The sequence below is a fragment of the Phaenicophaeus curvirostris genome, chromosome 6 (assembly GCF_032191515.1).
Source record: "Phaenicophaeus curvirostris isolate KB17595 chromosome 6, BPBGC_Pcur_1.0, whole genome shotgun sequence".
In the NCBI taxonomy this organism is placed as follows: Eukaryota; Metazoa; Chordata; class Aves; order Cuculiformes; family Cuculidae; genus Phaenicophaeus; species Phaenicophaeus curvirostris.
The window spans coordinates 42,150,552-42,174,977 of NC_091397.1; the positions used below are offsets into that span (position 1 = coordinate 42,150,552).

A 24,426-nucleotide genomic window follows, 5' to 3' on the forward strand; every position below is an offset into this window, starting at 1 on the left:
GTGCCCAATGACCCTTTCTGTGAAGAATTTTTTCCTAATGTCCAGTCTAAATCTCCCCTGGTGGAGCTTGAGGCCATTCCCTTTTGTCCTGTCCCCTGTCACTTGGGAGAAGAGGCCAGCACCCTCCTCTCTACAACCTCCTTTCAGGTAGTTGTAGAGAGCAATGAGGTCTCCCCTCAGCCTCCTCTTCTCCAGGCTAAACAACCCCAGCTCTCTCAGCTGCTCCTCGTAAGACCTGTTCTCCAGGCCCCTCACCAGCTTTGTTGTTGTTCAAAACCAGGTGTTCAAGACCAGGCTGGATGAGGGTTTGAGCAACCCAATTACAGTGGGAGGTATCCTTGCCTATGGCAGGAGTGCTGGAACTGGGTTGTCTTTAATGTCCTTTCCAACCCAGACCATTCTATGATAATATTTCATTCTGTAAGAAAGCATTTCAAACATTTTTTTTCTTCACTTCCTTCGCTTTTCTCCACTAATTTTTTTTCCAGCCTTATGTGCAAGCATGAGTTATAAATTAAAACTATCGCTAAAAGGATTTTTCTGTCTTATGCCTTCTTGAGTGTAAGGTAGCTGGATAAACCCTTTTGTCCGCACCTCAGACATTGATAAACATGTTTAGATCTTCAGACTTGATCTTAGAACAAGTTCATGAAGTTCTCCAATGAATATATTTTTGTAACTAACAGGTTTTGAAGTGTAGTTAAAATGCAGCTTGAATGCTTTTCTCATACTAACTTGTAATTTACTTACTAGTTATAAATAACTTGTTTGGTAGCTTAAAGAAAAAGGAATAAAAGCAGTTGCTGTCTTTCTGTAGTAGTATTTTGGACCGTGAGAAACTGGTATGAAGTTAGTATCTAGTCATCTTTATTTAGCTCAAACAGGTGCAGCTCTCTGCTAGAAGCATTTTTCATTGAGTTGCTACTTCAACATGCCTGTTAATTCTTCCCGGAAAGATCTTTGTCTCTTACTGCAGCGTCATGTTCATGAGTCATAGTCAGGTGATACTTTTCAGCAGTACTTGCAGACCCTTTTCCAATTAATACCACTTCCATATTTTTTCTTTTTCATTTTGTAATATTTTGCCTTTTCCTATGAAAAAGAAAATTATAAAGTGGTAACTCTTAATTCCTTGTAGATATTGGACCATGTTGCTCATTATTTAGGAACATTTAAAATCCTGACCTTGTTAACCAATGGATTTGCAACTGCTCCCCATTGGCAATGTGTACTGTGCAGTAGCACCCAGATGTTAATAAAAGCTTTGGATATAGTTAGACTTATCAGAGAGACTTCCAATACTCCTCAAAATATCCCATTGCTTTCCCAGCAAATTGTGGGTTGTTCTTCTGAGGGTAATTTTTATTATGTAAGTTATACCACTCACCTCTATTTTTTTTTTCATGTTGCTTATAGGGGTGTCACACAGCAAAGTACCAAAAGCCTCGCTAAGTCAAGAGAATCATAGAATCACAGAATGGTTTGGGTTGGAAGGTACCTTAAAGATCATCTAGTTCCAACCCCGCCTGCCGTGGGCAGGGATACCTCCCACTGGATCAAGGGGTTCCAAGCCCCATCCAACCTGACCTTGAACACCTCCAGGAATGGGGCAACCACAACTTCCCTGTTCCAGTGCCTCACCACCTTCATTGTGAAGAGTTTCTTCCTAATGTCTAACTGAAGTCTTCCTTCCTCTGATTTAAAGCCCTTCCCCCTCACCTTATCACTACATGCCCTTGTAAAACATCCCTCCCCAGGTTTCTTGTAGCCCCCTTCAGGTACTGGAAGGCTGCTCTAAGGTCCCCCCAGAGCCTTTTCTTCCCCAGACTGAACAACCCCAACTCTCTCAGCCTCTCCTCATAGCAGTAGTGCTCAATTCCAGATGTCCAGAGACATAATCTTTTTTTCTCTAATCCTTTAAGCAAGTTTCCCGTGCTTAGGTTTATCTGTCTTTGATGAATCCATAGTCGCATAGTCGTGTCCTGAGCTCCATCAAAAGAAGCATGGCCAGCAAGTTGAGGGAGGGGATTCTGCCCCTCTGTTCCTCTCTTGTGAGACCTCATCTGGAGTAGTGTCCAGTTCTGGAATCATCAACATAAGAAGGATATGGAACTGTTGGAAAAGGTCCAGAGGAGGCTACAAGGATGATTAGTGGGCTGGAGCACCTTCCATATGAAGACAGACTGAGAGAGATGGGGTTGATCAGCCTGGAGAAGAGAAGGTTCCAGGGAGATCTTATAGCGACCTTCCAGTACCTGAAAGAGGGCCTACAAGCAAGTTGGAGAGGGACTATTCATAAAGGCTTATGGTGATTGGGTGAAGGGGAATGGGTATAAACTGAAAAGAGGCAGATTTAGGCTTGATATAAGGAAGAATTTCTTCACCATGAGAGTGGTGAGACACTGGCACAGGTTGCCCAGGGAAGCTGTTGGATGCCCCATCCCTGGAGGGATTCAAGACCAGGTTGGATGGAGCCCTGGGCAGCCTGATCTAGTGGCATGTCCTTGCCCATGGCAGGGGAGTTGGGACTAGGTGATCTTTAAGGTCCCTTCCAACCCTAACTATTCTATGATTCTATGATGTATATAACTTAACAGAATTTTGTATTTCTAAGCAATAGTTTTGAACATAGCATAGCTGTTACGGCTTACACCAAACTAAAGTTATTCTGCAGTGATAACCTGGATAATGGTATGTGGAACAGGGAAAGCAAACACAATATGATACTCTGATATTGGCTTCTTTGAAATAGGTTGGTTATTTGTTTGTTTTAAATAGTTTTCTACTTGGATCTTAAATGTCAGCAATCAGCTGGTTTCTCTGCTTGAAATTCAGACAAAGTGCACAAAACTAAAGTAATGTTGAATGTATTTTCACATGGTTTGTATATTCATTAAATGCATATTTAGTTGTAGAAGTCAGTTAATCATGTGCTTTGGAAGCAATTAGAACAGGTTGACAAAGAAAATATATTACATAGAGGGGAAAATCTGCGTTTTAATGCCAGAGTGCATTGTTTTGTCTTTGTCCTGGCACACAAATTTTAAGCTATATCTTTTCAAGCAGAGGTTTAATGTTTTGACATTTGTGAGGCTATAATATTAGCTAATGTTGCTGAAAGATGATAATTTGCGTTTGATGTTCATATGCATGTATGTCTGAGTGTGGCCATTTCAGTAACGTGCTCATGTGATGGTTCCTGTTTTTCTTAATTACTGAAAGCAGTGTTTTCTGCACTGTCTTTCCTTCTTGGGTAGTTCTTACAAAATTAGCTTGGGAACATATAAACAAACTGAGACAGTAAGAAAAGTGTTGCTTGAGAGGATCTTTGCCTGACTAACCACAGTTTTGATTTTACAAAGTCTTCTCAAATTTGTTTTCTCTGTAACAGTGGCAACATTTCTCTTAGAGGGATTGCAAGCCTATGTGCAAAAACATAAATGCATGGAGAATGAGGTTTCTCATTCTTTTAAATCCTTCAGGCTGTACTCATCCCTAATTTTAATGTCTGTATATTATACAACTGCTATTCCGTACAATCTTAAGCCAAAACTCGTATAGTTGTCAAGTATGAGCCATAAGCTACAACACCAGTAGTAGGCAGATAACATTTTTTGCTTTGTTGTCTTGCAGCCAAGTGTGTTTTTTTTAATCTTCTGTGAGATGTTCTGTGGTGAGATTGTGGTTTCCTAAGTCCTGGAAATAGGAGAGAAGTGTTCTCTCAAATGGTTACTTGCTTGTTTGGCAGCTTTGTTACCTGGTTGAAATGAAGTTTTATTTTGTCCAGGCTCATGGGCACCTTAGCATTCTCTAACTTGTCTGTTCTTCCCATGTTGGTTTTCCAGAACCTGCGTTGCTCACGGTCAGTGAAAACTTTCGGGACCTAGATGCAATGTCTCTTGAGGATTAGACATTTTTAAGTTTTTTTCTAGTGGCAGCAGCATTGCCCTATCAGCCCAGTTGGTGTTTCCTGTGCAAGCCGAACGATTCATTCACAAAGGGACATGCACTGTTTAGGGCAAGCTCATTTTTTAACACCTCGTTTGTAAGTGGTTTACAGTATTCATCTCTTGACAAACTTTTCACTGCTATACTGACTTGCTAACATCTTGTTAACAGCAAAGCTGTCAACTATTTAAATTTTGGAACAGACATCATGGTTTCAAAGCAGCGCTACCAAAATCTGTTCTTACATTGACAGGGACTCCTGCAGGTTTACTGCAAAGGACCAAGCCTTATTTCAGTATTAGTTTTACTGCCTTCTGACATATGAAGTACCTCACAGAAGAAAGACACTAGACTTATTCTTGTATTTTGTTAATCTGAAGGCCATTTCAGCATTACGTTGGGGTTGTTCAGCCTGGAGTAGAGAAAGTTTTGAGGAGAACTTATAGCAACCTTCCAGTACCTGAAGGGGCTACAAGAAAGCTGGGGAGGGACTGTTCACAAAGGCTTGTAGTGATAGGACTAGGGGCAATGGATATAAACTGGAGAGGGGCAGATGTTCATGAGACATAAGGAAGAATTTATTCGCTATGGGACTGGTGAGGCACTGGAACAGGTTGCCCAGGGAAGCTGTGGATGCTCCATCCTTGGACGTGTTCAAGGCCAGGTTGGATGGGGCTTTGGGCAGCCTGGTCTAGTGGGAGATGTCCCTGCCCATCACAGGGGCATTGGAACTAGATGATCTTTAAAGTCCCTTCCAACCCCAACTATTCTTTGAGTCTATGATTACAGATCACTGGGGAGTGTAATGCAAACAATTGTTTGGAGTTCTGATTTAGTCTCAATTCCCTAATGGAAGATCATCTTCTCTCTTCATAGGTATGTTCCATGGAACTACCATGAACCCCAGCGGGACATATATAATTTTTCTGGTGACAAAGATCTGGAGTATTTCCTGCATCTTGCTAACGAGATTGGTTTGCTGGTTATCCTGAGAGCTGGACCTTACATCTGTGCAGAATGGGACATGGTACAGCCTATTATAACAGTTATCTCTTTCCTAGAGCAAATCTGATGCAAGTAGGCCTTTCTTAAAGTAGGCAAACATACTTGGTGATCCTTGGACAAGACTCTTGGTTTAGTGTATTAAAATCCATACATCCAAAGTGACTTCTTACAACGCAAACTTACTTTTTATTTGTTTTTCCATTGATAATTATAACTTGTAGAAGGTCAATCTTCAGATGTCAGTGTATGTTTTGATAAAAGACTAAATTCTTAGTTTTCCTAAAAATGGTCACTGAAGTGATTGTCTTTCTTTTCCCAGGGAGGTCTTCCTGCATGGCTGTTAGAGAAGAAATCTATTGTTCTCAGGTCTTCTGATTCAGGTAGAGACATCAAAAAAGATTAGCAAAAATACACTTTAGCAGCTAAGTCATTTGCTGTTTGAGGCCATTACTAGATAACTTAAGCTAAAATATGTATTATCTCATGAGTAAAATCTTCAGTACTTTTAATGAGAAGTGTGCATTCAAGAAGTATATAGAATCAACAAAGAAGTTTAGAAAGTTTCATAGATTTTGACAAACTTCACAAAAATTAGTGCAAAGAAAGAAATCATTGTTGTCATTGAGAAGATAGGTAGCTCTCAGCTTTGAGTTTTTTGGTGGTCAGTGGCCCACTGGCTGCTCATTTCAGGGATACTTTCTGGCTGATCGATGTGAGTATAGTTCCAGAAAAGCCTTCTTACGTGCTGCCTGGGAATGGACCAGGTATGAAAGGATTTGATGAAACAGGAGATTAATGTGGGTATCGAAGCACATATTAGGTGACAGAAGTACATATCATATATGACTTCAGTTCTGCTCATTGTGCGATAAATTATCTATTTTTTAAAAATACTACCCATAGCAACATTTGAATTTGTTTTCCTGTTGAAATGTATTAGGACAACATGTGAGACTGAAGTCTGATGGTTTTCAAAGTTCATTAGTATTTAGATGTTTTATTTTTTAGTCAACTGTACTGGAAGCTGACATTTATGACCAAGTGTAAGTGCACATCAGTTCATTAAATCCTGCTGTGTTATACTTCACGTATTTATAACACTAGGTAAAAGCTATCCATATATAGTTTAAAACAAAAACTAGAAAAAGTAGGAAAGTTTAAAACACTTACACTTTATGTATCACAGATTACCTGGCAGCAGTAGAGAAGTGGATGGGTGTCTTGTTGCCGAAGATGAGGCCTCACCTCTATGAAAATGGAGGTCCAATCATCATGGTGCAGGTAATTTTCTGAAAATCAAGTGAACCCAAGCAGCATAAATGCTGTTATTATTCTTGCTGACACTCCATGGGTGTTGAGTGGTAATGTCACAGACGTACCTTAACAGTATCAGGTAACTGAAATATTTTCATGAAATCTTTTATCCTGAAGAACTGAATGCACCATTTCCAGAATTCAGAAAGCGATCATCTGCTCTATCAGAGGTGTTTCCCACAACTGTAGAAAGCAACAGAGGAACCTCATGGAGCTTTCTAGGTCTGATTTTTATGCCAGTTCTCGCATAAAGCTGTAATACATTACAATTGCCTGAAACCTTCTGACAGGGAAAAAAAGGGGGAATAAGGATACCTGCAGGTAGAAGCAAAGTCATTATGAAGTAAGCCTGAAACTTGTGACAAAAATGGCTTCAAAATTTAGGCTTTTTAGTTCTTTATGCCTAACTTAAGCTGGAAATTTTTCAGGACACTGTTCTGTGTTTGGGGTGAGTAGCTTCTCCTTTGAACTCCTAGAGATGTGCAGTCATAATTGTTCCATATAATTAGTATTTGACCATAACAAAAGCTTTGTTTTAATTTTTTTTTTTAACTCCCTAGTTGACATAGGATGAGATAGGAGACCCTTCTTAAAATATGCTCAAGATCATTGTTCTTGAACAGTGTGTTATGTCTATTGAACAAAGGCACTGGACAAAATTATTCCTCAGCAGAAATAAGGTGCTTACAACAATTTTCAGAAATAACCTTCAAGTGTGTATGGCATCGAATCTGGAGCTTGAAAGTCCACCCCTTTGCCAAAAAGACAAGATGCATACCTCTTGGTAACAGCGGAGTTGCCCTTCTTCCCTCAGTCTTTTGAGTCTATTGCAGGGCTTTGCTCTTCTTGTGAGTCCCTTGTAGGTGTCTCTGTTTGGAAGTCCATATTCACTTTAGTTTTGTTTATGTCACAACCTGTTGTATGGGTTCATTGTTCTGCTTGGGAGATGGGTCATAGCTTTCCATTTTTATTACAGACTGTTTATGATCACTGTTGTAGCTAGAGTAGAGATTTTGATGTGGAGAGAGTCAAATTTTGTAGGGAAATTACTTATTTCCGCACAACAGTTGTTCCACCGTAAGATAAAGGTTAGAGGACTGGGTACCTAGAAGTGTTGTCTTCTCTTACCTCTCAGATCTGGAGTTAAAATGCCATTTTCAGCATTACCATCAAAGGAAGAGGATGGCTAGGTTTCATCTTTTCATTTTTGGTATCAGGTGCAGGCTGAAACTGGCTACTGCTTTACTGACTTGCTTTTACTATGCAGGTAGAGAATGAGTATGGAAGCTACTTCGCTTGCGACTATGACTATCTGCGTTTCCTTCTGAAGCTGTTTCGCGAGCATCTTGGGGATAAGGTGGTGTTGTTCACAACTGATGGTGCAAGCAAGTTTCACTTGAAATGTGGAGCTCTTCAGGGTCTTTACGCAACAGTGGACTTTGCCCCAGGTTAGTGACTATGGTTTGTTACCAAAGCATTCTGGTGTGTGTGTGTGTTTGTGGCAAGAAAAACTGACTTGACTGCTTGACAGCTTTGATTAAGTGGGGTGATAGAAGCATAGAATATTTCAGGTTGGAAGGAACTTACAAGGATCAAGTCAAACTCTCTGGCGTTTATGTATATTTGACATACTCTTAAACATACAAGAATCACTCACAAGTACCCAATTAAAGAGTCAAAATTACTTCCTTGCATCATGAAATCATGACTAAACAGTTTATACTACTTATAGTGTGTATCTCCAAAAAATTAGCAAGAATACTTTCAATTCTGTCAAATTCTTTTTTAATGTATTTTTTGGTGCTGGATTTTTCTGTTGTTGGTTTGGTTTTGTTTCTTTTTAAATGTCCTCTGTCTGTCCCGGAATCCAATCCTCATATTTAATTTCTTTCTAAGGCAGTAGTTACTTGAAAAAAAATTTCTGCTGAAGATTACAGTTAAAAATGTGCACATAGTTTTCTGTGATATAGGCCTGAAGGATGGCTAAGCAACTGTAGTGTGTGCAGAAAGTGCCCTTTTGATAGAGGAGGAAAGTTAATGATGTAATGTTTGCATACTGCATGGACTAGGCAAAATAGACTTCAGTCCCAAGAAACAAACTCCAAGACAGATCTTCCATAATTTTAAATGTGTGGCCTGTTTTGTATATTATTCTCTCTACAGTCAAAGATGTGTGTGTCTCACAAGAGACAGAGATTGTGAACTTGTTCATGTATATCATTTATGAGCTGGTGAGCTACTCATGGAAACAGTTATTTCCAGTTGCTATGGCTTGAGGCACTAGGGGTGAATAGAAGTAAAACTCCCCTTCAGGGATTGCCTGGCTTCTGTTCTTCCCCATAGTCTTGGTACTGCAGCCCCAGGCCTAAACTTTCCAATGACCATGTAGCTATTTCGACATATCTCAGAATTTTTGGTGCCACAGTGTCATTCCTGAGAACAGGTGGGTTTTCAGAAGATGTATCTAAAAAGCAAAGATGTATTACATGCATTTATACGTGTATGTATATATTTTAAATAAATTTTGCAACTTAAATGCTGGAATCTAAGGTATCGATTCCTGTGTTTTCTGAAGCAACTTTTTCAGGACGCCTGTTTCAGTAAAATGAGGGGCTGAAAAAGTCATGTGTGTAGCAACTCAATTTTGTTTCTGTCTGCTTATAGGTGGCAATGTTACGGCAGCATTCTTAGCTCAAAGGAGCAGTGAACCTATGGGCCCTTTGGTATGTCTTTTCACTTACATTTATTTTATAATTCCTAGTCTGCCAGTGGCTAATAAGAGAGGACTTGACAACAGTGGGTTGGACAGTTTTAGGGATGTGTTTGCAAAGACATAATTTCCAAGTCAGTCAGAAGAGCTGAGCAGAGGAGCTTCTGCATGCGTTTGTCAAATCCTCATTAACTGCTGTTACGCAAATACTATTTTAGTCTCTAAAGGTAATGATTTTGTTTTAGTATTTTTCCTGCTAAGACAAATGTTTATGAAGCAGTGGAAACAGTAAGTATGATTAGATGAGTTAGTGAGGTACATGTGTGGGTGGGTGGAAGTTAAAAGCAAAATTAAAAAGGGCAGGTTTGAAGTTGCTTCCTGTTTTCAGCTACCCTAGAAGTTTTACACAGGCTAGAATGGAATGTGAGATCGCTGGAAGCCATTTTGACAGAAGGAGGTCCTTTCAGGGTACAAGATTATCTCTGTGCTATGGAGTTGCTTAGAATGCAATTTGAATATTTGAAAGATTTGTTTTTCATTACATCTGGTCTATGTATGCCATTATGCACTGATTGTCTTGGTTCTAGCATTTATTTGAATGCCAAGCATCTGGAACACATTCATGTTGACAGGTTCCAAGGAAATCAATGCTCTTTGGTACTTAAGCAATTATTTTCAAAGTGTCACTATAAAATTATTGAAACAATCTTTAGATTCCTTTGACTACTAATCTGCTGAAAAGGACTGACTTAGTGTATGCTTTGCTTTATTTATAGTAGTTTAAAAAGGGCTTGAATGAGTCAAGGTGCCTTTTTTCCTTCCCTCTTATAGTTAGTTACCTTAAATCACATTGCATTCTGTTCTTGTTCCGTCTTCATGTTTTCCCTTCCTCTTTTGCTCTTCCTCCTTTTAGGTTAATTCTGAGTTTTATACTGGATGGTTGGATCACTGGGGGCACCGTCATTCTGTTGTGCCTACACAAACTGTAGCTAAAACTCTTAATGAAATCCTGGCACATGGTGCTAACGTTAACCTGTAAGTGTGTGTTTAGTAGAGATTAATTTGGGTTTGGGTTTTTTTTTTCCCAATTCAGCAAAACCTGATTTAATTGGATGGCTTTTTTTTCCCCTTTTTAGGTACATGTTTATAGGAGGGACTAACTTTGCCTATTGGAATGGTAAGAAATTATCTACATGATACTAATGATGTAGGGGAGCTGATTGTGAGTTAGGTAGTAACGTGTTCTGTGAAAGAAAAAGCTCTGCCTGCTTTCACATAGCAAAAGATGACTGCACTAGCTGGTCTTTGTCTATTGCCAGCATGTTTGACTAAACTCACGCATTGTTTATCTTTGTAAAGGCTACTTCTGCTTCACTCAGTCCTGTGAAACAGTTGAAACATTTTGTTTTGTCGAAACAGTTGAAACATTTGTTTGGATCAATTTGATCATTTTGTTTCAACTGTTTGGATCAATTTGTTTCTCTTCAGAATATTTCTGAAGAACAGAACAGCAGGAGCTCGGAAGTACCTTGCCCAGGAGGATTTTCTCTATGGCACATCCCATACTCCAAGACCTACATTGAATCCACGTGTAGTGTAGTCTGGCTGTGATTGGAAAGAATTCTGAAAGCTGATACCTTTGGCGAATAAAAAACCCAACTCTCTCACTGTTTCTGTTGCTTTTTCCCCCCTTCTCTCTTAGGTGCTAACATGCCCTATATGCCACAGCCCACTAGTTATGACTATGATGCTCCACTGAGTGAAGCGGGGGATCTGACAGAAAAATATTTTGCCTTGAGGGAAGTCATTGGTATGGTGAGTGTCCCTAGGGCATGTCTAGAATGTTCTTTGAAACATGCCAGGTGCAAACTCTCTTGCTCTTGTATTGGTATAAGTTACTTCTGAATTTACTTTTTTCTGCAGGTAGGGGAAGTAGACTCAGGCAATTAGGCCAACCTAACTGCTTTGACTTACAAAAGGAGAAAGATCTTACACCTCTCTGGCTATCCTTTCCGTCCCAATGGCTCCTCTCCTTCCTTTTGCAAGAGGGGATACAGGTGCAGGTCTGACACTGGAATGATTAAACCCTGCTGTTTTGCTGTGTCTGTTTTCCTGCAACTGAAGGTCAGTAAGCTGAATTGGCTCTCTCAGTCGGATGAGAGCCAGTTCTGGCACAAGTGGAGCAGAGAGAGGCAGGAGTGGTTTGGCTGGGAGTAGAGATGGAGGAGGAGTGAACAGAGCTTTTCCCTTGCAGCATCCATCAGCCATTCAGTCAGCCCAGGCTTATCACTCGCTATCAGCCTGATATGCGCTGCAGCCCAGTGCTTTGGCTGTCTGTATCCCAAGCTTCGTGTTGTGATTTGGGGCCTCTGTGAGAAGGGGCATGCTTATCCAAATGAACACATTTTGATTTTTTGATGCCATAGACTGTAGCTAGTAGGTGAGACCAGCTGCATAGAATCTCTATAACCTGGAGGCTAAATTGGAACGTAGAACCTGCATCTGGTTTTTACATAGCCTTGCAATGAAGGAGCTCTGATGGGGCTTGATTCCATGGGAATCCCAAGGTTCAAGTTTGTATTTGTTGTCCTGTTGCATGCCAGCAGCATTTCTATTCACTAGAAGACTTTGTTTATGGGATTATAACTCCCAAAAGTGTATTATGCTTTCAGTAGGGTTGAGCATACCTTTATCTCCGTACCTGTGAAGGGCCTGCTGTGGATTGTTCTCTTCAATTTCTCCAGTATCTCTAAGCTTTCTGTTGATGGAATGATTTTGATAGCCTTTCAAGGGAAACCTACTGTATTGATACAGCTTTTCTGACCAGAGAAATTCCCAGACTTCCTGTTTTTGAGTTGTTTTCTTCAAGGCAAGATCCCTATATGATATGTTAGTATTCTACTGCACTGAGAGATCCTTGATAAGATCTTAAGTGTTCAGTATAACCCAAGATGTGTAGCGTCATGGTACAGCTTTTTGGTGTGGTTTGTTTATATCTTACCTTACATATGCATAGGATCTCAGTGAAGTTTTCCTGTCTCTGCTGTGTCTTCTAAACTCTTAATAGTCTGTCTACACAGTTGCAGTTTGAGGTGGAGCTGATGAAAGGAAATTGAGGTGCCTGTAACCAACTGTTTCGTTCAACATTTCAGCTGTACTACAAGGCTAATATGTTACAATCTTCCTTTACTGTTTCTTTCAGCTAATGAACATAATAAAGGAGAAAGATTTCAGTGCGCAGCTTATTTCAGTTGCTAACAGCACTTTTCCAGTTTTTACTATTTGGGCTGAAATTTCCTACTTTTGACTTCTTCCCTTGAGTAGATAAAGTTTTTCTTTTCTTTAAGCCTGAATATATTGATTATTTTCAAACACAGAGGAAGAAATGTTGTTGCTGGAAATAGAAATCGGGCTTTCATCAGTCCATAGTTGAGATCTGGCAAGAGGGCACTGGGAATTATACTGCTGTGGCTTATTTAAATAAATGATTAAAAAAACCACCAAAACTTGTCTTGGTGCAGAGGTGAACTTATGAGCATGAGTTTTATGCTGGATGTATCATGTGTAAGTCCAGCAAATTATGCCTTGTGTGGAAAGTTGCAAGCTGAAATCAAAATAAAACCTCTAAAGAAAAATGTTCTTTCAACTCCTCACCAAATTTATTTAAAAATAACACTAGCAGGTGCCAAAGTAAGCACTTGGAAGTCAACGAATGTGTAGATTTAGATAACTTTCACAAGAGTTGTCAGTTTTGTGCAGATGTATTAAAATGTAGACTTAGATTTCTTGATCGCGTGGGTATCTCATCTGCAGAATTTTTTTCTCTATAGTTTGCAGACAGAGCTATGTGCAGTAAATGAAAGAACAGATGGAAATAGTGGACATAACTGGAAACAAGTAATGGCAGGAAAGGGGGAAAGGGATGATGGGAAGGCTATAAGAAGGTTGTAGGCTCAGAAAGGAAGAAGGTAGGGTGTGGGACAGAAAGCCACTATCTAGTCTTGTTACTCAAAGGTGTCTTGAACGTCCTTCACCCTTTCTCTCTGCTGATCTCAGTGGGAAGAAGTGAACAGAAATTGCCCAGCAGAGTGTTTCCGTATGATTGATTAGGTGGTTGTCTAGACAAGGACCAAAGGGAAGCTTACAATGAGAACTCAGGAATTCGTGTAGCTGTGGAGGAGGCTGTGGTATCTAGACCTGCTTCTCCAAGAAGCCAGCCGGGCAGTGATGGCTTAGGAGGTGGTGGTGGAGTCTAGTAACACTGAAAATAAAGGCTCAAGAGGCCTTCCCATATTGAAGTGCTGCTAAGGAAGGTTCAGGTAGAAATGCTGCCTTGCATACTTGGAAAGGTTAACTCAAGCTCCCATGGAGTGGGGAGAAGATTGCAGGAGGGTTGTAGAAACAGTAACACAAACACTAACCACAGGAGGGCTCCAAGGGTACTGTGATTCTTTGGCAACTCTGTTGTTCGCTATGCTTTTTACCATTACTTTGAGGTGAATAGTTAATAAAACTTGTTTACTCTGTGATCAATCAGACTTTTTTTTTTTAATACTCAATCTTAGACAAAATGAAGCTGTAATCCTTTAACACAGTCAGATTAACTACTTTTAGCCAAATCTCTGTTTTCCTAAGTTGTAAAGTAGAAGGTGAGAATTCAGTTAGAGCATGTTTGTATTTAAGTTTTGTGTGCTTTTTTTTCCTCTTTCCCTTTCTAGTATAAGCAGTTACCAGAAGGTCTTATCCCTCCGACAACACCCAAATTTGCATACGGGAAGGTTCGCTTACAGAAGGTAAATTAACATCTGTAACATGCTGTGTATTTTTCCCTAATGCCATATGTTTGCTTTTTGCAAAAACTATTGATAAGTGTGTCATGGCAGTTTCTGGATATCACAACAAATGAAGAGGAAAACCTTGAAAGCAAACTTTCAGGAAGGAAGGAGTACAGCTTGGGAGTTAGAGGTGGTGCCTATGGTGGAAAATGAGAAAATGTATGTTATCTGGATATGAAAAAAGTAATCTTTATAATCATAGAATAGTTTGGGTTGGAAGGGACCTTGAAGATCACGCAGTTCCAACCCCCCTGCCATGGGCAGGGACACCTCCCACTAGACCAGGCTGCCCAAGACTCCATCCAACCTGTCCATGAACAGCTCCAGGGATGGGGCATCCACAGCTTCCCTGGGCAACCTGTGCCATTGCCTAGTCACTGTCATGATGAAGAAATTCTTCTTTATGTCTCATCTAAATCTGACCCTCTCCAGTTTATATCCATTGCCCCTAGTCCTATCACTACAAGCATTTGTAAACAGACTCTCCCCAGATTTCTTGTAGCCCCTTCAGGTACTGGAAGGTCGCTATAAGATCTCCTCGGAGCCTTCTCTTCTCCAGGCTGAACAACCCCAACTCTCATATGCACTATGTGCCTTAAGTCTTACTAAACTGAAATTAATGTATTATTAACACAACAGAGTCGTAGTTGTCTAAGATAACTCTTGTCTGAGTAATGTAGCTGGGGAATGCTAGCGTGACAGCTATGAGCAAAGAGGGTTTTTGTAGCTGGCAATGCCTCTGCAGTAAAGCAGCAGGTGAGGTATGCATATCTTTTACATGCTTCTAGGTGTTTAAATTTTGAATATGGAACATTCTCAATACATTTGAAAGTCTTATTGATAACATTTCTTACAAGATTTGTGAAAATCTGTAGCGGATGAGAGGGAAAAGCATGCAGAACCTAGCATACAGAGCCCAGCCTTGCTTTATGCTATGTGACAACACTAGTATAACTGGTCAGCGTGTGAGTGGCTGGTCCATAGGAGCATCATTTTAGGACCAATGACAATTTTCTGTGAAGTATGGTTGAGAACTTGAACCCTGCAATGAGTGTAGAGGATGGTTTAAGGGGCAAGGGAGGGGACAACAGGTATGGACTTGGCTATATCTGCTGGGCACAGACAAGTTGTTCCGAGGTAGAGGATTACTGCAGTTGGTGTACTGGTTACCATAATTCATAATGCTTTGATTTTATACTTTATACTTTTAACTTGGCAGCTACCTTTCCAATCAGCAGTGTATCTGATCTGTTAGCCACCACAGCTAAAGCATTGCAAAATTTCGTAGTGATAAGGCTCTGCAGGTGTTTTCAGGTCATCCCACTGGAGTGGTGGGCAGAAATACTTATGTATAACAGTGACTTGCCAGTGAAGTTGAAACAGATGCGTATTATTTTCAGCAGCCTTTGAGTATCTTCAGACCTTTATGGGCAGGGGTTGACATGTGAGGTTTCACTGGACTGGCTGGTAGTTGGTAGTGACTAATTATATACCATTATCAGTACACCCACCACTTCTGCTGCTGTCACAGGCTGCCAGCATTTGGTAACGTAGCAATCAGATTTTGACTTTCCCATCTTCTCATAGTTCATGGCTCTCAGATAGGACTGTCCAATTTCAGTAGAATGAAGAACTTTCTCTTTCATGTCTTCAATAAACGAATGCTGCAGGGTGCCTGGCCAAGACATCTCTCTTGTAAAGGAAGAGTCAGATGACTAAACTTGCTGAAATATCACAGCTTTGACCTGACCATCACACTAAGAGCCCTGTGCCTGCACATTTTCACCTTCTCCACTTCCTGTTGTTTTGTTTGGGTTTTTTTTAAGAGTTTTTTGCAGTCCACCCGTAGTTTTAAGAATCCAGATGGCATGTCTAAACTGCCAGGTGTGAGGTTCCTGTCATTGTCTGCCATCTGCATTGAAAGCCTCTAGAATCATTTTCTGGAAAGAAGGCTGCTTTTTGTTCTGTGAACCCACTGTGTAACTTTCGCAACAACGCAGGATGAGCCTCAAATCACAGCAGGCTTGTACCACCCCAGCCAAAGCCATCCTCCCAACTCTGAGATGCGTTCTAGCCCCTGCTGGGACCAGGTCCAATGCAACTTAGTGGACGGAGAAACCTGAGTGCATTTGGGTGAATATCAGAGAGGGAGCATTCTGAATGACAGGATTTAGCTTTGGTAATTGTAATCTGCCCAGCTATATTGTTTGCAGTAACAGTGTTAAAGCAAGTACTGGTACTGAGTGAAGCGTTGCTGTACAGTTGAGGTCCAGCAGTCACTCTGCCATGCAGAGTATTGAATGCAGAGTGTTGAATCCATAGCAATGAACAAGCTCCCTTGACCCTTTCGCAGAAAGAAGAAGGGAAAGGAGACTCCAGAATACTTTCAGGAGTCATATAGTGTACTTTACAGAGGCACATCTAATCAGAGCAGCCTATTCTCTATTTTTTTTCTGCAAGATAGTCTGTGAAAATTTAGTCCTTAAGTGCCTGATCAGCTGCTTGGGACCTAAACTTGAGGAAAAGACTTCTTTGCCGTTAGCAACCCCAAAAAACAACCAGACTCAAAAAAGGAAAACCTTCCCTGCTGTTCCCTGATCAGGCAGTTGTTCATTTTGAGCTACTGAGTTATTTTAAAGAATTATCCTGGGTGGGAAAATTTAATTTATTAAAAGATGCTGGGGGCATTGCCATTGCTGCTGAAGATAGGAAAGCAGGTAACGAGGAAAATTCTTGTTACATAGATGCAAAGAAAAAATGTTGAAGATGAGGAATGAGGGCAGGCAAATGCAGAACAGCTACAGATAGGCTCAAGACATGTGAGCGAGGTAATGGGTTTAGGGGTTTAAGACCCAGAATATGGGGAATGTCCTTTCTTGAGGGAAATGAATGAGTCTTAGTGCCTGCAATGTGTCTATGTGGCTGTGCAGGCTTGTGAGCAAGTGGTAAGTTTGCAGTCACCACTTGAAGAGCCCTAAGGAGTGCTTGGACATAAGGAAATGCCTGTCCCAGCATTGCAACCTGCAGACTCATAGGTTCTGGAGATGTGCTCGCTTCTTGGGATGTTCAGAGCTCAAGCAATGGCAAGTAGCAAGCAACGCTGGTATGAGTTGGGGGTAGTAAAGGGATTAAGCAAACAGGATGCTGCCAGTAGATAACATTCCTTCATTCCTATTGGAGCTATTTTGTTTATTTTTTTCTGTGCTTGATCTTCCATTTTTTGTTTTGAAGACCTTGCACTGGAGGATAAAAAAGTTGCTATGTTTTATTAGTGGTCATCTGTTGTTTCACAGGTTGAGTTTTTGAAAATTCTTGGTAGTATTTGTAATTTTTAAATTTACTGTTAAGTTTCTGTTGTGAAACTGATTGTCCACTCAATAGCAGTAATCAAGAACTTGCAGCAAGAACAGATATTGGTTTGTTTTCTTCTGTATGCACCACATAAGAGTGAAAAGCTGAACAAAAATAATAGTTCTGGTGAAACACACTGACATATTGCACGAAAAATACAAATGCAATTGATTTTTTTTTAGATTTGAAGACACTAGGCATATCGTGTGCATCATAACTTAGTAAAAATGATAGTGAACTTTGTGAGAGAATTGTATATTGGTAGAAGACTACTGATTACTGCAGTAGAAAACTACAGTAATTGGTAGATAATAATCACAAAAGGAAATTGAAGATGACAACAAAAGACAGTTTAATAGCACCCATGTAAGTCCTTTTCCAGCAAGGTGCTTGTGCGTGTTACTAGCCTAAACCTTGCTTCCAGTCTTACTAAAATCATTCCTGTGTGATGCTGAATTACAGCCTTGGGGTTTCTAAAATCATTTAAGACTAAATTAGGTAAATTCATCTTGGATAACTCTTGATGGAACCAAATTATAGCCCTACTTAGCTCAGAATGATTCCAGAGTAACTCAATGAAAATCAGTGGCATTTTGCCTAGCTTGATTGTAAGTATAATTAAGCAAAATTTATATAATATAGTTGTTTTGTATTAATTGTCCTGAGCAATTGTATTTGTTTATGGAACTTCTGTAAGCCACTGCTGCGTTAGTTCTCTTTAAACAATAGAGTCACTTTTATTTATATGAATGCACGGCAAATCTAGAACATCTGGATTTTTAAAACATTGCTCTACATGTAGCATTTTTCTTTCAGGTTTCGTCAGTTCTCTGGACTGTATTGTGTTATTAATGTGTCAGTAAGGATAATGTAAAAGCTAATGATTTCTTTGTTTTCTGGGCAGGTGCAGCCAAGTGGCTGGATATGCAAGCTGCTATATCATGTGTCTGCTTTTTCTATGCTGCAGGTGGGCACTGTGGTGGAAGTTCTTGACAAACTGTCACCTGAGGGACCAGTGAAAAGCACTTATCCGTTAACCTTTGTTGAGGTAAAACAGGTAAGGATTCCTTCAGTAGGCACTTTGCAATGGTTGTGTAAAGTTTATTTGAACATCCTTTTGCCGTATTACTCTTTTTATGTCCAGTGTCTCACACCTTATCTCAAAACAGAAGTAAAAGTGTGATAAAGGTGTCCATGGTTTTTCATTAGAGAACTTTCCATATTCTACAATGCTCCTGTTTTGCACTTGAGGTTTTCTTTCCATGAATATAGGTATTTATGCTGTCTAGGCTTTCACCTTTATCTCTCTCCTCTCTAAAGCATTGGTTTTCAGATTCTTAAGAGACTTTTTATTAATCCATCTTTTTCTTCATTGTTAATTTTCCTTATTCTGTTTGTTTGCCTCTCCCCACCTACTATCAGAGAGAGTACAGTGGCTGAGATGCTGTTCTTTCTTACAAGTCAGGGGGCCTGGAGGCTGGGGAATGCAATCTGTCTGACACTTCTATGAGCCCCCTACTTATTTGTAGTCTTTTTCTTTTACTACATGTATGGTGAGGCAAGAGAAAGCAGTGAGACAAACCTTTGGGAGCAACCTCTTGGAGCTGTTGCAACCCACTGAGGTCATTCACCACCCTGGCTGAGATAAGAAGAATACCTTTCTCCACACTTTCCTGTGGTTTCTGCGGACTGTCATTCACCCTTGCGTTCCCTCTCAGTCAGTCTCTGCATCAGCTTCCCTGTTAATTTTGGTGACTTTCCATATCTTCCCTCACACTCAAAGATCTTTCTCTTGCTGCTAGAGGACTCTGTCTTTCCCTTAAGGTTACGTGGCTCCTTGATCACTTCTGTGCCAAATTTAGCAGAGGCTGGAGCTTGGGAGCATGGTTTTACTTTGCCTGCAGCTAAAATAAGCTACTTGGGGAGAATTTGATGTTGACAGTAGCTGAAGGATGGAGAGGAGTGGGTGCAGTTCAACAGATGCCTGGGAATATCACATTAGCCAAATAGGGGTTCAAAGCACAGATTTTTCCTTTTTAAACCGCTAATGCAGAGGTGTGAAAGAAGCTGCAGGTAGAATGTTGTGGCTGGATATAATTTCTAGTGGGCTTTTCTCTCCCATCTTTTGCCCTTCCCACCCTTAATGCTCTGCTTAGAGAAACTTCTTTCCCATCCCCACCTCCCCTCTTTTTTTTGCCAATATAATAATTATAGCAGAATGGAAATTGTTTACTCTCACTTCTTCTTGCCAGGGCTATGTTCTAATCCAAGTCTAGAAGATAAATGTTTTTTTTAGCTACGAGTGCAAGAGATGCAATTTTTTAATTGCTTTTAATTTGTGTTTCACTTTGTGATGAGAACGCATCTAATGACTATGACTTTTTTTTTTATTATTTCCTGGTGGGGAACTTAGTGAAAAATATTCCAGAATGCTCCTGTGTAAATCGCGTAGTTTTTAAGATAAATAATGTTGACTTGATGAATATGTCAATTTATGAGCACTGGGTGACAAGCACATTTTAAATTTCTTGTATAAACTAATTCATGAAGGGATTTTCCAGCTCTCTTTTCATTAATTTTAATGAAAAAATACCACTGTCAGTTATTAACTGCTTTATTTTTGTTGAGGAAATACCTTCATAGCCAGGACCCTTATCTTTTAAAAGTTACGTAAATATTCTGATGAAACATTTAAAAATGGAAACTCTGTGGAATTTACACCCATTACTTAAAGGTCAAAATGAACTCTAATCTGAAGCTGGCATCTGTGATAGATGCTATCTGAAGTGAATGAAAGTTAACATTTCAGTCCGAGCGTGTAGGCAGGAATGTGGGATACTTCTAATTCATGACCTGAACTGAAGCTACAGAATGACTTGGTTCATTAATCTGTTGGGTGTTTTTTTTTCCTTTCTTTTCTTTTCTTAGTATTTTGGGTTTGTACTGTACAGAACTACGCTTCCAAGAAACTTTACGGAGCCAACGCAGCTGTCTTCACCTTTCAATGGAGTCCATGATCGTGCCTATGTCTCTGTTGATGGGGTAAACGTTGTTTGCTTGTATTCATTTCTGCTATTAGTGATCTTCACAGAAGTCACAGATAGTGTCTGCCTTGTTTTCCCCCTCCTTTCTCCAGTTTACCAGAACAACTTTATTAGATAAGATAAGATTATTTAATTAGATGAGGGGAGTGAAGAAATATACAGTTGATTCATGCTAAATGTTCATATTTGTATTTCCAAAAATATGACAATTTCTAAGGTAAATGTAAGTTGTCCATTTTTCAGGTATTGGAATACTGATACAGATTCATGACTTAAGTAAAAAAAAAAAAACAAACATCCTCTGGAAGAATGGTTTATTTGCAGGTTCATGAAATGTATCAATGATGTATATCCCAGGTGGCTTTCTACAGTGTTTCTGTATATATCTTTTTTTTTCTTTCTCTTGAGGGGTGGGGGAAGTGGAAGCCTGCACCTGCATCTTACCGTCTGAAACTGGCTTTTGACCACATGTTAAAAAGAAAAATAAGTTTATTATGTAGGCTATGAACTTCACCTTTCTTCCCTTAGGCAGGGTTTTGTTCCTGTTTAATGAGAATGAATATGAATTCATGGACTTTGATGGCTTGTTTTTTAGTTAATCTTTGCCCTGTGCTGACTCTCATCACCTTTGTGTCCAGGTCAAGTTTTTATTTCCTTATCTTATGAGAATAAATAAAACTAAATATTGATGTGAGCTTAATTGGAAGATGAAGCTCCTTTTATCACTGAAATCGCCAAAATCTCTTCAGTCACTAGAATGAATTCGAGAGCTTGCTTTTTGTGAATCAGGTGCTTCAAAACCTGCTAGGACTCCTAACAGTTGATTGAGTTAGTTGAAATCTGCTAAGGAAAGAGAGGATATCACTTAAGCACATACTGCCTCATAGCACATATGGTTGATATGCTGAAATGTGAATATTGGCACAGCACCTTTGTGTGTGCGTGTGTTCTTATGCAAGAGGAAGAAAGGAATTTTTTTTCCACTTTTTTGTCTCCTTTTCCTCTTTCTTTTCTTTGTGCAGCTTGAAGAGACAAAGAACAGGGGTTTGTTGATTTTTTTTTCAGTGGTTATTGTTTTCTTCCTTTTGATGTAATTCACATAGGTTCCTCAAGGTGTCCTTGAAAGGGATGATTCACTTACGATAGGTATAACTGGGATGGCTGGAGCCAATCTGGACATCTTAGTAGAAAATATGGGCCGAGTCAACTTTGGTAGATACAATAATGACTTTAAGGTGAGTAAAACGAATTGAGTTACTGGATTGTGGTGGCTTTTCTTCTTTCCCGCAGATTAAAAAGTGGTGAGTTAGAAAGAGCAAAAAAGATCAGGATTGCTCACCTGTAACTTTACCTCAAAATACAACTACTCGCTAGTTTTCATTTGAGTATTTCGTTTGAGTTTTTACCAAAATCAATGTGGAATTAAAAACTGACAGATATCTTTGTTGACTCACTTATGTTGTCAGACAGTGTCGCCCACAAGACTTTCAGGTTGAGTTGAGCCTGTAGCTAACATTTTAAAATGTGCAAAACCTATTTGGATAAACTCAGAAAATGGGTTGGAAATCGGTCTAGATCTTGATTGGATGATGGTAGTGCCAAGTCTATTCATGTTGTCTTTTCAGGGTACCTTGCCTTTATCTGTGTGGCAGCGGGATCCCCCATGTTTTGCCTTCGTTTAGACACCAGAAATATTGCATTTATTTAATAACATGCCAAGTGTATGTGCTTAGTGCTAAATTGAAGTAACAGAATAGAGAGTTAGAGGTTGGAGTAGGGAGATGTGCAGTGTCGCTGTGGTTGAGCTGCAATTCACACTTCTATCAGGGTTTCAACCTTGTAAGAGTGAAAGCAAATTTGGTAGGTGTGCGTTCAGAGAATAATCCTCTAAAAGCATGGTCTCTCTGTGTAGAAGAGGCAGCATTTCTCAGGTAGATAAGGAATACATGCTTTGTTTCTTCCTATAGAATCCCTCCCTCACACTGTTCTTTGTGTTGATTTTCAACACTGGGAATAATTGTACCTTGGGTTTTAGATATTTTGTTTTTCAAAAAATAACTTGAGGGGAAGAGGTTCCTACCTCATGGAACCTTGAATTTTGAAGCAAATATGGTAGCTTTCCTGAGTTTTATTTGGCTGAGGTTTTATCACTGGGTTTTTTTTGTTGGTTTTTTTTTTTAATCTTGAAATAGAACTAGACATCTAGTCTTTGGGAAGGAATTTTAAAAAGTTTTTGGTTTTAAAACATTCTGCTGATTTAAGTCTTGTTGTTGAAGGAAGGAAGAATGTGGTTTCTGTTTCTTCTATGTTTTTTTCTCATGCTCACTGCCAGCTATACCTTTGTTTTACATTGAAAATATATATCCATATCTGGACTATTGAACATGCATTCTTTTGCACAGCAAAGTAAGAATGTTTACCAAGCACTTTAACTCATTTGAAAAATCAGATTGCTTATAGTGCCTAAAGAGGGGCTTAGGAAGACACAGGGTAGAAAGTTTAGGCTAAAGTTATGTTGCATTACATCAGTTGATTGCTTGGTAGAGTAAAGTCTAGGTTATATAGGAAAATTTTGCCACTTAACTCTGTGCAGACATTTTATTTTAATATAGAAAAATAAGTTCATGTTCTGTAAAGTGGAGATCCTGGTAAAGGAAGAGGAATCTAATTACTGCTAGCACTGATGATGAGGCTTGTGGAGTCAGTGCAATGCTTATTAGACATTGGAACAGACACACGATATAGTATGAGTACTCCAAGGCCGTAGAAAATGTGGTTTTGCTTGTTCTGGTTTGACGTGTGGTGTTTGCAACAGAACTTAAGTTGCACTGAAAGACAGCTGCTCTGCAGGATCTACTCAAGCAGTTATGTGGATGTAGCAGCATTGGTTTAAGATCAACTCCCTCCATTGCACTGAAACGCTGTTTTAGAATGCATTATTATAACACGATTAGGATATGTAACTTAATGTCCCTTTCATTTGTCTTAAATTGTGACCTTACATTGCTTTAGCATTCATTGGGTGAGTACCCTGGTGTGCTACACACGTGGCTCCATAGAAATGAAATGGGACTCTGCAGGCTTGAAGCTGACTTTAAGCTTTAAGTGTTTCACTGAATCAGGGTCACAAAACATGTGCCTTGATTTTGTGATACTGAATGTCATCTGTAGAAGATATGTAGGAAGTAAGTACTGCTTTCTCTGCTATTGTGTAGGTTAATGGCTTGTGTTAGTGAATCTTTTACCAAACCTCTTGATGGTATCTCAGAGTTACGATATTTAGTGCTTTTTTCTGCTTCTTTTTTTAAGCCCCAGGATTTGGAATTGTGTTCATGATAAATCAAAACAGAAATTTTGAGTTACGGGAAAAAAAGTTTGAAAAAAACCCTTGGGCATCACTGGAAGCTCAGAACTTTGAAGAGGAAATGGTCTTTCACAGAGAATAAATAAAACCATTTATTCTTAAGCAAAGCTTATAACTTGATGAAGACCAGATGCTTGAGGTTTCTTAATACACAGATTGGCAGCTGTTGCAAGTACTTTGATTTAGTTTTTATCCCTAAGTGATTTATAGTTGCAGCCAAATAATTTCAACAACATGAAGATAGTTGTTACATTTTGTGTTTGTTTTTTCCTCCTCCTAGGGTCTAGTTTCAAACTTAAGTCTTGGTGAAGATATACTTGTTGAGTGGGAAATCTATCCTCTAGACATAGATGGAGCAGTGAACCATGACTTTATTGGCCACCACGTTCAACCAAAGAAATCTCTTTGCAATCCACTCTGCAATCCACTGAGTTACGAAGCGCCTGCTTTTTACACTGGTAGACTTTCAATTCCTGAAGGGATTCCAGACTTACCTCAAGACACCTATATCAAGTTTCCTGGCTGGACAAAGGTACAACTCTTTGCTGTAAAATCTTGAAGTTCACTCAAAAAGCTACTGAAACTTCTATGGGCAATCAAAGTCCACGTCTTGGATGGGTAGAAGTTGGCTGTAGTTGTGGGATGTCTGAGATGTATTTAAACAACTAGGAAATGGATTCCTTGCTTTAAGTAAATCTGGAGATTAGCCATTACGAGAAGGGAAACATATTCAAAAGATACATGGTATTGATCTAGGAGGTGAGGCATCACAGGAAAAGAAAAAGCAACTCGTTTTTCAGCAGTGAGAAAGATGAACTGTCAGGCTACTTAGAAATGCTGCATTTAATCATGTCT

At 39.5% G+C, this 24,426-nt stretch overlaps 1 protein-coding gene across 1 annotated transcript in view; it reads left to right on the forward strand.

The window, feature by feature from the left end:
* GLB1 (galactosidase beta 1) overlaps positions 1–24,426 on the forward strand; it is a 46,214-nt gene that overhangs the window by 15,688 nt on the left and 6,100 nt on the right. The window contains exons 3-15 of the mRNA XM_069859950.1: positions 4,825–4,975; positions 5,273–5,333; positions 6,140–6,234; positions 7,535–7,715; positions 8,932–8,990; positions 9,891–10,012; positions 10,114–10,154; positions 10,680–10,792; positions 13,696–13,770; positions 18,131–18,220; positions 20,092–20,205; positions 21,311–21,442; positions 23,852–24,103. Of these exons, the coding sequence (XP_069716051.1) occupies positions 4,825–4,975; positions 5,273–5,333; positions 6,140–6,234; positions 7,535–7,715; positions 8,932–8,990; positions 9,891–10,012; positions 10,114–10,154; positions 10,680–10,792; positions 13,696–13,770; positions 18,131–18,220; positions 20,092–20,205; positions 21,311–21,442; positions 23,852–24,103 (1,486 nt within the window). The remainder of the gene's footprint in view (positions 1–4,824; positions 4,976–5,272; positions 5,334–6,139; positions 6,235–7,534; positions 7,716–8,931; positions 8,991–9,890; positions 10,013–10,113; positions 10,155–10,679; positions 10,793–13,695; positions 13,771–18,130; positions 18,221–20,091; positions 20,206–21,310; positions 21,443–23,851; positions 24,104–24,426) is intronic.